This window comes from Eptesicus fuscus, chromosome 4 (assembly GCF_027574615.1).
Source record: "Eptesicus fuscus isolate TK198812 chromosome 4, DD_ASM_mEF_20220401, whole genome shotgun sequence".
Classification (NCBI taxonomy): Eukaryota; Metazoa; Chordata; class Mammalia; order Chiroptera; family Vespertilionidae; genus Eptesicus; species Eptesicus fuscus.
In genome coordinates this window covers 109,740,781-109,753,628 of record NC_072476.1, presented here as the reverse complement: position 1 = coordinate 109,753,628, position 12,848 = coordinate 109,740,781, and the positions used below count along the sequence as shown (strand labels likewise).

At 40.2% G+C, this 12,848-nt stretch overlaps 1 protein-coding gene across 3 annotated transcripts in view; it reads right to left on the bottom strand.

The window, feature by feature from the left end:
• Positions 1-12,848, bottom strand: part of ZFR (zinc finger RNA binding protein) — a 67,170-nt gene that overhangs the window by 40,477 nt on the left and 13,845 nt on the right. For all 3 annotated transcript variants that reach the window (XM_008154808.3, XM_054715340.1, XM_028130106.2), the window contains 3 exons: positions 5,559-5,841; positions 3,329-3,473; positions 608-826 (listed from right to left, as the gene is read on the bottom strand). In XM_008154808.3, coding sequence (XP_008153030.1) covers positions 608-826; positions 3,329-3,473; positions 5,559-5,841 — 647 coding nt within the window. The remainder of the gene's footprint in view (positions 1-607; positions 827-3,328; positions 3,474-5,558; positions 5,842-12,848) is intronic.

Here is a 12,848-nt window from a genome sequence, read left to right as displayed (position 1 = left end):
ACAGAACAAAATAGGGCATTAAGGAATAAATAAAATGCAAAACAATAAACCATACAGTAGTACAAGAAGATTAAGTGTCTACAAAAAAGTAATGTGTGATTTAATTATGAAATACTGAGGTTACCTCAGCCAGAAATTAGCAAGAGCACTGGACATAGTAAGGCTTTAGTGATTATAGTTCTCCAAGAAAAATATATGATAATTTAAGGAAAATGAAACTCCTCTGTCCTTCTAAGATGTGTTCTATAACCATTATCTTATGAATGTTTACAAGTGCTAACCAGTATTGTCAAGATTACTTATTCATGATAATAAATATGAAAATAAATTTGAGGGCTGAACTAAAAAGAATGTAACTTGTCAGCAATAATCTTTTAACTTTTCAAACTCATTTGGAAAAGTCAGAAAGAGAATAATACTGTTATGTTTTCTAATTGCAATGCTAGGCCCAGGACTCATGACTAGCTTTCAAATGTCCAAAGAGAATTAATGTTCTGCTAAAATCTTCCTGGCTTAAAAAACAACAACAAAAACCCACAAGCAAACCACACAATGTAGAAAGTCTTTCTAATTTCTTTCTTTATTGAAACACTATTTGTCAGCTTACCAGAATAAGTAACTGCCGTGGTACTGTAAGTAGCACTCTGGGTGTAGGATGGCACCACAGTAGCTGCAGCTGCTACTGGCTGTACGGTGGAAGATACAGGATAAATGGAGAAAGTAGTGGTAGCTGGACTCGGTGTCGCTGGTTTTATGGCTGTCACTTGTCGAGTTTGCTGGGCTTGTGTATACTGAGTTGCACCTTGGCTATAACCTGCTTTGGGGGCTAAATTGAAAAAGAGACATCAGAAAATTAGAAGGGTAAACCACTTATAATACTCACCTTACTGTGGTGGTCTGGAGCCAAACCCACAATATCTCCAAGGTATGCCTGTAGTTACTATACCAACATCTTGGAAAACTAGAAAAAGTATGTTAAATGTTAACTGTAAATTAGATGTCAGCAATTTTTTCTTGGCAAAAGGAGTGAAATTCTTATACCAATTGAACAAAATATAACATCTACATAAATTACTATCCCATCCCAGATGCTTTCCATATATTTCCAAAATAATACTTTGTAAAAATTTACAACTAACTGAAATAGCAGTACTACTTAAAACAGGTATTAATAAATCAAGTTCTTGAAAAACGTGTGTGTGTGTATTTAGGCTAGCCTACTTGAAAGTTATGCTTAATACTGGGAACAGAAGAGAGAGGGCCTCAAAGCACATATTTCAATTCACAGTAAAAATTTCAATGTTTAATTATATGGAACTTGTTTATATACCAGCCATCACATTTTACTGACTTATCCACAATTCCAACTCACAGGTGCTAATCATCCTTCCAATGCAATATCTTGAGGGCAGCTCTTCTTTATATTTTATATATATATTTATATATATATATATATAAATATTTTTATTGATTTCAGAGAGGAAGGGAGAAGAAGAGAGAGAGAGAAACATCACTGATGAGAGATTATCATTGATTGGCTGCCTCCTGCATGCCCCACACTGGGGACCCAGCCTGCAACCTAGGCATGTGCCCTTGACCGGAATTGAACCTGGGACCCTTCAGTCCGCAGGCTGATGCTCTTTCCACTGACCCAAACTGGCTAGGGCAAGGGCAGCTATTCTCAAATGGCTACCATTAGTGTCTCTGCTAAACTTTCTGCTGCCTTTGACCATATTCAAAACAAATCTTATGAGCTTTAGTATCAATCAATAATTTAATAATTAATCACTAATTAATGACCACCAAAGCATACAAATGTCATTTCTAAGAAAGGCCCAAATACCAACGGGGCAAACTAATTTGATGCTCGATTACCTAAAGGTAGCTTAAATAAATAGCACCTAAGAGCATAAAACTTTTTTCTTAGAGAGAGGAAGGGGGGGGGGGGGGGGGGAGAGGGGAAGAGGGGAAGAGGGGAAGAGGGGGAGAGGTGGAGAGGGAGAGAGAGGGAGAGAGAGAGAGGGGGAGAGAGAGAGAGAGAGAAAGCGTGCAGATCGATTGGCTGCTTTCCACATGCACCCCGACTAGAGATGGAACCTACAACCTGGGTATGTGCCCTGACCAGGAATCAAATCCACCATCTTTGGTGTCAGGATGACGCTCCAACCAATTGAGCCATACCATCCCAGGCAAGAGTTTAGAAAACTAAAGCTGTGTAGTTAATGTCAGAACTTACACTAAATCAAGGCCTTTTGACTCTCAGATAACTCAATACTTTTAAGCACAATGTAATTTTGATAATTAACCAGGAAATTCACAATAGACTGCTGTACCTGCAAATCAGAGATGAGACTATAAGAAAATTCAGGGCCATTTTAATTCAAAATCTTTTAAACCACTTTGAAAAACACATAATATCTTAGAATTAGAAGTGCCCTAGAGAGATACAGGCCCACTACTCATGTACACGTCCGAGAACATACAGTGTAAGCCAATTCTACTCTTTCCTACCCAAGGTTCTACCCACACGCTCATGCTCCTTCAAAAATAATGAAAGTAAAGGAGCTGCCTACTTTCCAAAGCCCAGAGAGCTTCGTTTTAAAAGCTGGCAAATCTCACCCTGGCCAGGTGCTCGGTTGGTTGGAGCATTGTCCCGTACACCTAAATGGTGACGGGGTCGATCCCCGGTCAGCCACATGCGGGAAGCGGCTAACCAATGTTTCTCTCTCTAAAAAAATCAATAAAAACATATCTTTGGGTAAGAATTTTTTTAAAAAGAAAATTGTGAAACCTCTATGAAAAAATCCATCTTTTAAAGACTCCCAGTATATAGGGTTCTTTGCAAACGAAATACCGCCTGCATTTGAGCCCACTGTAATATCCGTGGCTGGTTACAGAATCAACTGCCATTACAGATCAGGGAAAGAGGATTTAAAGATATGGGCCCACAAAGAGTCTTTACTGGTTAGAAAGGCAGTCAGCAGTATGTCCTGGGCATTTCTGGCAAAGATAAGAAGGTGGCCAAGGGTTACCACCACAACTTCTTTTGTAAAGCTTATTTCAGCAGGAAGTGAACTGTAAGCTGAAGACCAGAAATGAAATGCATTTCCAGAAGAGAAGGGCATGATTATGAATTGCTTCCATGGCCTTCTCTTTGGGACTCAAAGGCAATCTAGCAGAGGAAGGGAAAGACATGGCTAGAACCTGTTATGTTGTGTAATATAACACAATGAGTTTAGATTGACTCAAAAGCATACCTTCATTAAGAAGACTCTAAGTAATATATTGCAATAGTTTAGAATGAAACCATGAAAGTTAGTAAACCCACCTGTCTGATAGTAGGTTTCAGCAACAGAAGGCTGAGGCTGGGCAGCAGCAGCTACAGCAGCAGCAGTTGCCGTTGGTTGTTGGTAGTACTGCTTACTATCGTAAGCTACAGCAGGAGCTGTGGATCTTACATACGAGTATGAGTCCTAAGGAAAAAGAATGAAAGAAAACCTTGCTATGAGGAAGAGGCAGTAAATGCTCCTCATCTTTACTATATAAAAGTATAATAAAGAAAATTAAAAAACTAAACATATACTTAAATCTAGACATGAGTCAAATTCAATCACAAAGGGGATACATTTTGACTTCATTAAATAAGGTCAAAACCATTTCAAGCATCATGTTTAACTTTTAAAATTAGAAAAATTAGCAATGCTTTTTTTAAAAATTAATTTTATTAAAAAACTCATGGCAGTTTTTCCTTAAAAATGGATCCCATAGTAAAGAACACCTATGTGAACTAAATTTTACGTTTGCTCCAACTTTTTCATTATTCCTTATTTACTACTAACATTAACATAGTAATGAATAGGAGCTTCCAGATGGAGGAGAGGGGAACGGAGGTGCCAGAGAGAAGACACATCTACACTAATAAAAGAGAAACATACTAGTTGACCGTACCTTAGGATGCCCACCAGCCAATCAGGAGTGAGTATGCAAATTAACCCAAAGATGGCGGGTTAATTTGCATACGCAGGCGCAGAGCGGCCGGAAGCGCACGCGTTCCACACCACCCTAGCCGCTCGGGGCCTCTGGGCAGCGTGGGAAGGCGGACAGGTGGCTCCGGCCAGAGCAAAGGCAGTGCCGGCAGCCAGGGGAAGGAAGGCCCATTCTTGCACGAATCTTTGTGTATCGGGCCTCTAGTTCTATATAATAAAAGGGTAATATGCAAATTGACCCTAACAGCAGAACGACCAGAACGACCGCTGGACCAGTCACTATGAGGTGCACTGACCAGCTCCTGGTCCCTTTCCCCAGCCGGCAGGCACCGATCACCTGATGCTGAACAGGGAACTGGGGGTGGGGAGTAGCGTGAGGCGGAGCTGGCTGCAGGCAGCTGGCCCTGATCACAGGCCAGGCCTAGGGACCATACCTGCGCATGAATTTTGTGTGCCGGGCCTCTAGTTATATATAAATCTCCAAAGCAATGAAGATCAAGGTGAACTAGGTATGAATTCCTGTGCTGCATAAAGTGAGGGATGAAAAGGCATACAGATAGAAAGGCTGAAGAAGTAGGCAGGGTGCAAAAAAAAAATGGGCTTCATACACCCTATTAAAAAAATGAAATTTATTATATTCTGTCTCTGGACATAATGAAGACTATTGCAAAAGTCAAAAGCAATTCCATGTTAATAACTTGCCATATATTATAGCAAATACTAATACTGTTAATTCATATGTCAATTTCTTAATTCAAATTCCTATAATTAAAAAGAATATAGAAAACCAGGCCAAGTCCAGAAGGATCAAAGTTTAAAAAACAGATCCTAAAGAAAACAAACCAAAAAATGGGTTAATTTGCACAGCAAAGGAAACCATCCACAAAATGAAAAGACAACCCACTAATGGGAGAACATATTCGCGATGATACATAGCCTGGGCTCGTAGTTCTCAAAATAGAAGGCACAGCTGTGTTCCAAGTGGACAAATAATGCCACAATACAAACAAGGGGCATTTTCCCTATTATCTTAATTTTTCTTAAAAACTTGGGGTAAAATTAAAATATTTAATCCATGTTAATTTTTTAAAATTAAAGCAAGCAGATATATTGGAATAGACTGGGGGAGATTATTAATATAAAAAGCACAACCCGGTCAGTGTGGCTCAATGGATAAGCATCGATGTATGAACCAGGAGGCCATGCTTCAATTACTGGTCAGGGCACATGCCCAGGGTATAGGCTCGATCCCCAGTAGGAGGCGTGTAGGAGGCAGCCAATCAATGATTCTCTCTCTTCATTGATGTTTCTATCTCTCTCTCTCTCCCTTCCTCTTTGAAATCAATAAAAATATATTTTTTTAAAAAGAAAAAAAAAAAAACCTTACAGCAAGGAAACGTAATGATTGGAATATGCCCCTAAATTACCTACGAATACACATTTACTTCTTTCTTTCATTACAGGTACATTGGAAAGAGCCAAGTTTGAGAAGCACTGGCTTGGACAGGATAGCATACGCTGAGGACACTGAAGCCTGTATGTTAAGGCTATTGAAACTAATTGTTTTCTCACCTGGTAGTTTTGTGTAGTAGCGGGAGGTGGCGGGGGTGGTGCTTCTTGTTGTCTCTGGGTATAACCATAATCCGTTGCGGTGTGTGCAGTGGGGTAGCCTCCATAAGCAGCAGCTGTTGCAGCAGCTGCAACAGCGACAGGAGCAGGCCTGGCAACCGCAACTGTAGCAGCCGCTGGTGCATAGGCAGCAGTAACTGTGTGAGCAGCTACCGGAGCCTGATGGACAGTGTAGCTAGCAACTGTAGTTGGATGAGAGTAGGCTACACCCGAAGCTGGCTGCTGGCTATATTGTGGGTAGAAGAATAAACATAATACAATTTATTAAAAATCTAGGAGCTTAATCAACTTAAATAAAAAGTGCGTTTTCAAGGAATTTACTCATGGACTGCAAAAAACCTAGTATTTTATTTGAACTTAACCTCCCAATCAATACCATATTTGTTGTTACACACTTTTCATTGCTTAATCTCAATACATTAGATAATCACACATTATGTTTCAGATCACAGATTAGATCACAAAGCAGGGATGACAAACTGGGATAAGAAGCAGTATTAGGAAGAAATGAAGTTGCTCAAACTTGAAATTAAAAAAAATATTTGTTGTACCTAAAGTTCTTTATTATGCTCCACAGTTTTTTTTAAAAAAAATCTCTACAAAGAGATGTTAAAAAAAAACATTGTATTCTAACTCCAATTATGGAAAACATGTAAGGTAAAAACTATTACCCAGTTGACTTAAGAAATACTTCTCCTGCTCTATCTAGGGCAGTGGTTCTCAACTGGGGGAGATTTTGCCGCCAAACCCTCTTGCCCTCCACCCCGGGGACATTCGGCCATGTCTGAAGGTATTTTTGATGGTCAAACTGCAGAGAAGTTGGTAGTGGGTGATGAGTGCTACTGACATCTAGTGGGTAGAGGCCAGTGATGCTGTTACATGTCCTACAATGCACAGGATAGCTACTCACAACAAAGAATTATGCAGAGTGTCAATAGTGCTGAGGTTGAGAAATACTGCTCTAGGGTACAAAATCTACAATGCAGAATCTATTATTTTAGATAAATTTTTCTAGATTATAGACATAATTTCATTATGCACACTTATTTTTCTCTTTAAAATGTAGCAGATGTTGCAAAAGAAGATCTAAGTCAGATGTTTTGCAATCATAACCAGTTAAATCTCAAAGAGGCAAAATTTTTCCAAAATCGTAAATCAAAACATTTACAGCCAAAATTCTTAAAATAATTTTTACTTTAGCCTTTACATTGAAAGCCTATGTCACACACTAATAAACCAAGGCCTAAAGATGTTGGCATATTAGTAAGTTTATTTGTTGTCCTATGATCTCTGAATAATATAACTCACAATTACGTGCTAAAGCTTTATTACCAAGACAGAACTGCCTTCTTAAAAAAATGAGAGCTCCAACAGTTAGTTAGCTGACCGAGTTTAGCTGACCATAGCTATAATGAGTCAAGAATAAAACACAGTGCCGAAACTGGTTTGGCTCAGTGGATGGAGCGTCAGCCTGCAGACTAAAGGGTCCCAGGTTCGATTCTGGTCAAGGGCATGTACCTTGGTTGCGGGCACATCCCCAGTAGGGGGTGTGCAGGAGGCAGCTGATTGATGTTTCTCTCTCATCGATGTTTCTAACTCTCTATCCCTCTTCCTTCCTCTCTGTAAAAAAATCAATAATATATATATATTTTTTAAAAAGAATAAAACAGAATTCTTCACTGGTGCTCACAATACCATAGAAACATGGCATAGAATTAAATTTTGAGACCATCATATTTTAACTGGTATTATGGAAATCCACTGATAATTAGGAATTATTAAAAGGGAATCAATATGAAGCTTACAAGTTCATGTAAAAAGTGGAGGAGCTGGGGACATTCAGTCTAGAAAAGGTGGTATGACTAGCTGCCTTCTAATAGACGAGACTTACTCCACGCTGCTCCAGAGAACAGAACTAGAACCAATGGATGGAAGGGTGGCAGAACTCAGCCCAATATGAAAAAGAAAACAAAACACACAAAAAATTTAGAACAGAGTTCAAAGAAACTCTTACAATTTCTATTTGGATGAGGTCTTCCACATTTTGATGTTAAAATTAGCTAACATTTTCTACATATATGCCAATTATAAGACAGGCAAAGGAAGTTTCCATTGTAATAGTGGGAAACTGGTTTGGGATTGACATTTTCTATGGATAATTCCACATCCTTAAGAAAAAATGCCAGCAACAGCTTCTTCAAAACTCCTAGAACTATGAAAAAGAATTATATTTAAAATATAAATACACCAGTTCTGTGAAGCTTGTATTTAACATTTACTAATAAGATTTTATACATCCAGACTACACTGCATACAAAAAAGGGATTTTGATTATGTAAAAATTCAGATAATCTTGGATTCTATATTATTTCCATTCATCCTACTATTCTTTATCAAATATCTGTTCATATTTCTTTCTCCCCTATATTTGTCCTATTGGATAAAAAGCAGGGTGGGGATAGAATAGAAATGTCAAGTCAACTAGGCAGGCAATTTTCTTATACTGTCTCTTATATAATTAAGAGTCCCTGTGACTCAGGATGAGATGACCATATGCTCTGTCCCAGCATAATTATTAGTAGTACTCTCTTTCACTCTCCTTGTGTCTCAGTATGAACAATAGATTTTACAAGAAACCATATAAAAAGATGCCAGTGCATTTAGCAATTACCATATACATCTCTAAGGCTGCTTAATCTAACTCTACTCTGGATAGCCAGGTCCCTACCCATCATCTGGACTGACCATGTCCTCCACCAAAAGCATCATGAACAATGATAATCCAGTCCCAGTTCCCAGGGGAGTCAAGGCTAGGGCAGCTGACTGCTTGCTGTTCAGAATGAAGATCCTCTGGGCTGTTGTCTTAGACCCATCTGGGAATTTCTCTTTCAGTTTCAAATATCCTTAGAAAATCTGTCCTTTACATGACGTAGATGACAAGACTGGACACTACCAATTCAATTAAGTATCCAGTGATAAGTCTAAATAAACAAGTTAATTTTTTAAAAATCCAGGTCAAATCAAGTTCAAATTCATTTAAAATTTGTCTAAGTGGAAATAGTTTAAATCAAGGGGTTTTTTTTTTTTGCCTAGCTTTGGATAGAAGAAAAGGTGTTAAATTATATCCCTACATAAAATGTAAGACTTACTATCTTTAAATTATTTCTTAAATAAAGCAGAATATAAAGTAAATAACCCAAATCTTGTGCCATAAAAATACATTTATGGCCCTGGCTCATTGGTTATAATATTGGCCTGTGCACCAAAGGATCTCAGGTTCGATTCTCAGTCAAGGGCTCATATTTAGGCTGCAGGTTCAATGCCCAGTCGGGGCACATGCAGGAGGCAGTCAATCAATGTCTCTCTCTCACATTGGTGTTTTTCTCTCTCTACCTCACCTTCCCCCTCCTTCCCATTCTATGAAAATCAATGGGGGAAAATACATTTGTGAAATATGAGTAGACTTTCATTTACTAACCATCCAGTACAGCGGAAGCTTCTATTTAGATAATTATATCCTTTGTGAATAAATTAAATCTAATCAGCCTCAGTTTTTAGCCAGAACAAATAAAATAATAAATGATGAAACAAACAAAAAGTGGGTAAAAATGGTTAAGAAGACTTGGGGTTTGGGTGGTGGGTCCCTGCGTGTGTTCAACATGCATCAGAGAAGTGTTATTTCTCCTCCGGGCCCATTTACCCGGGCCACTGCATGATGTTCATCCACAACAACTGCAAGGTGTTCAGGTTTTGTAAATCCAAATGTCATAGAAATTTTAAAAGGAAGTGCAATCCTCCCAAGGTCAGGTGGACTAAAGTATCCCATAAAGCAGCCGGTAAAGAGCTTACAGTGGATAATTCATTTGAATTTGAAAAAAAAAAATGTAGAAACAAACCTGTCAAATACCAGAGAGCGCTGTGGAATAAACGAATGATGCAATGAAGAGCTAAAGAGATTAAACAGCAACATCAAGCTAAATTTATAATGAACAAGTTAAAAAAAAAAAAAGAACTATAGAAAGCTCAGGGCATCAAAGAAGTCAAGCAAAACATTCATCTCATCCGGGTCCCTTTTGCATGCAAAGGAAAACAGCTGAAAGACAAAATGATAAACTACAAGAGGATGTGGACATGCAAGTTGTTTCTGATAATCTTACTGTTTAACTATTTCTATGAGCACATTGGAAAATCTCCTTTAGAGACTTAGATGCTCTTAAGTTATTGATTTATTTTTTACATAAGGTGACTCAAATAAAAGGTGATTAAAAATACATCTACATTGCTATTTACAGATCATATGGATGTTACACTGCATCTCAATGTTAAACCTTCACTGACATACTTATGTAAATAATGAATATTCTGTAAATACTAAGTGAACTGTGGTCATGCCACTTAGATAATGGCATCAGACATTTATGTAATAACTAATGACAAACATTCATGGCTAGTGATATATAAAATAAAATTTTCTTTGCAGTTAAAAAAATGTTAAGAAATAACTGAGGAAATGGGGGGGGGGGAAAGGAGATATATGTACTACTATATGTAATACTTTAAACAATAAAAAATAAAATAAGTGAAAATTTAAAAAATAAATAAAATGTGACGCCTTGAAAAAAATAAAAGAAATAACTGAGGAATCAGACATAAAATGAAGTGTGTTTCTCTTGGAAAGAGAAAGAGAAAAAGAATTTAGGGAATTATTAATATTAAGGAATAAAACCATTTTATATTCTTGGACTTAACCTGGAGATTAATTAAATCCACCTGCTTACCAAAAAGTGAAGCCAGCCAGAGGGCTTACCAAAATAGATAGCCAACCAATCTGCCCTCACTGGTTTGGCTCAGTGGATAGAGCATCAGCCTGGAGACTGAAGGGTCCTGGGTTCGATTCCAGTCAAGGGCACATGCGGGCTCGATCCCCAGTAGGGACATGCAGGAGGCAGCCAATCAATGATTCCCTCTCATCACTGATGTTTCTATCTCTTTCTCCCTCTCCCTTCCTTTCTGAAATCAATTAAAATACATTAAAAAAAAAAAAAAAAAAGAATGACCCTGTGGAAATAAGACTATTTCAAGGCAACAGACAATTTTCAAAAATTCTAATGTGTATCCTTAAAACAAGACCTTTATACTAGTTAGAAGATAAAGTCGAGGGACACAGACAAGATAAAGATATGAAAACTATAAAAGGAGAGAAATCTAAGAGGTCCGATATTCAACTAGAAGGAATTCTAGAGAAAAAAAGAAAAAAGCAAATGAAAGAAATAAAATTTCCCTCAAAGGGAGGCACAAATTTTCAAATTGAAAGGGCATACAGTGCAAAGCAGAATGAAAGAACCACACCAAGAGACATACAGCATTTCACATCTCACAACAAAAAAAAGATCCTTCAAGTCTCCGGAGAGAAGAAAAACAGGTCACCTACACACACCTAAAAGTAAATCAGTCTCTCATTGAAGCTAGTAGCTAGAAGACAATAGGATGTCTTGAAAATTCAAGAGAAAATTATTATTAACTAGAGGCTCAGTGCACGAAATTCGTGCACAGGGTGTGTGTCCCTCAGCCCAGCCTGCACCCTCTCTAATCTGGGATCCCTCTCACAATTCAGGACTGCTGGCTCCCAAATACTCGCCTGCCTGCCTTCCTGATTGTTCCTAACTGCGTCTGCCTGCCAGCCTGATCACCCCCTAACCACTCCCCTGCCAGCCTGAGTGATACCTAACTGCTCCCCTGCAAGCCTGTTTGCCCCTAACTGCCCTCCCCTGCAAGCCTGGTCGCCCCCACTGCCCTCCCCTGCAGGCCTGGTCACCCCTAACTGTCCTCCCCTGTAGGCCTGGTCCCCCCAACTGCTCTCCCCTGCAGGCCTGGGTCTCCCCCAACTGCCCGTCCCTGCAGGCCCGGTCGCCCCCAACTTCCCTCCTCTGCCGGCCTGGTTACCCCTAACTGCCCTCCCCTGCAGGCTTGATCGCCCCCAACTGCCCTCCTCTGCCGGCCTGGTTACCCCTAACTGCCCTCCCCTGCAGGCTTGATCACCCCCAACTGCCCTCCCTTGCAGGCCTGGTCCCTCCCAACTGCCCTTCCCTGATGGCCTGATTGCCCACAACTGCCCTCCCCTGCTGGCCATCTTGTGGTGGCCATCTTGTGTCCATATGGGGGCAGCCATCTTTGACCACATGGGGGCAGCAATCTTGTGTGTTGGAGTGATGGTCAATTTGCATATTGCTCTTTTATTAGATAGTATAGAGGCCTGGTGCACGGGTGGGGGCCAGCTGGTTTGCCCTGAAGGGTGTGGAAGCCCCTTTCACATCCCGAGTGATTCAGGGTTCCGGTTCAGGGTTTGGGTTCTGGAGAAGGCCGCACAAAATGAAAAGAGACTTTAGAAAAGATTTAATTTGGGAAATGGGGCCAGGTGGTTGTCCAACTCTAGTGGGAGAACTACTACTCACTCTGGCTTTTCCATCCCTTTTATTAAGATTAAAATTATAGGATACACCCATATGCCCTAGGCAAGAAACTCCAATAAAAGCCAATCAGTGAATTTAGGACTAACAGGTGGGGGCTTCTTCAACTACCAATATCTAATAATTAGCTCTGACCCATTAAGAGCAATTAAGGTTGACCAGCCCTCCGAATTCCCTGTCCACAGCTCTCTATTATTAAAACAATGATTGGCTTCCGGCAGAAGGGTGTCCCGGATCAGGGTGGGGGTTCCCTTGGGGCATGGGGTGGCCTGGGCAAGGGGCCTGTGGTGGTTTGCAGGCCGGCCATGCTCCCCAGGGACCCAAGCGGAGGCCCTGGTATCTGGGATTTATCTATCTTCTATAATTGAAACTTTGTAGCCTTGAGCAGAGCCAAGCCTCCTGCTTGCTCCATGGCCGCAGCCATTTATGTTGGGATTTATTTATCTTCTATAATTGAAACTTTGTCGCCTTGAGTGGAGGCCTAGGCCGGCCAGGGTGTGCAGAAAGCTTGGCTTCCTCCATCGCTGGGGGCAACTCAAGCCTCCGGCTCTCTCCAGCTCTGTGGCTGCCGCCATTTTTGTTGGGATTTGTTTATCTTCTATAATTGAAACTTTGTAGCCTTGAGTGGAGGCCTAGGCCTGCCAGGGTGTGTGGAAAGCTTGGCTTCTTCCATTACCGGGGAAACCCAAGCCTCCTGCTCGCTCCGTGGCTGCAGCCATCTTGGTTGGGTTAATTTGAATACTTGCTCCTGATTGGCTGGTGGGCG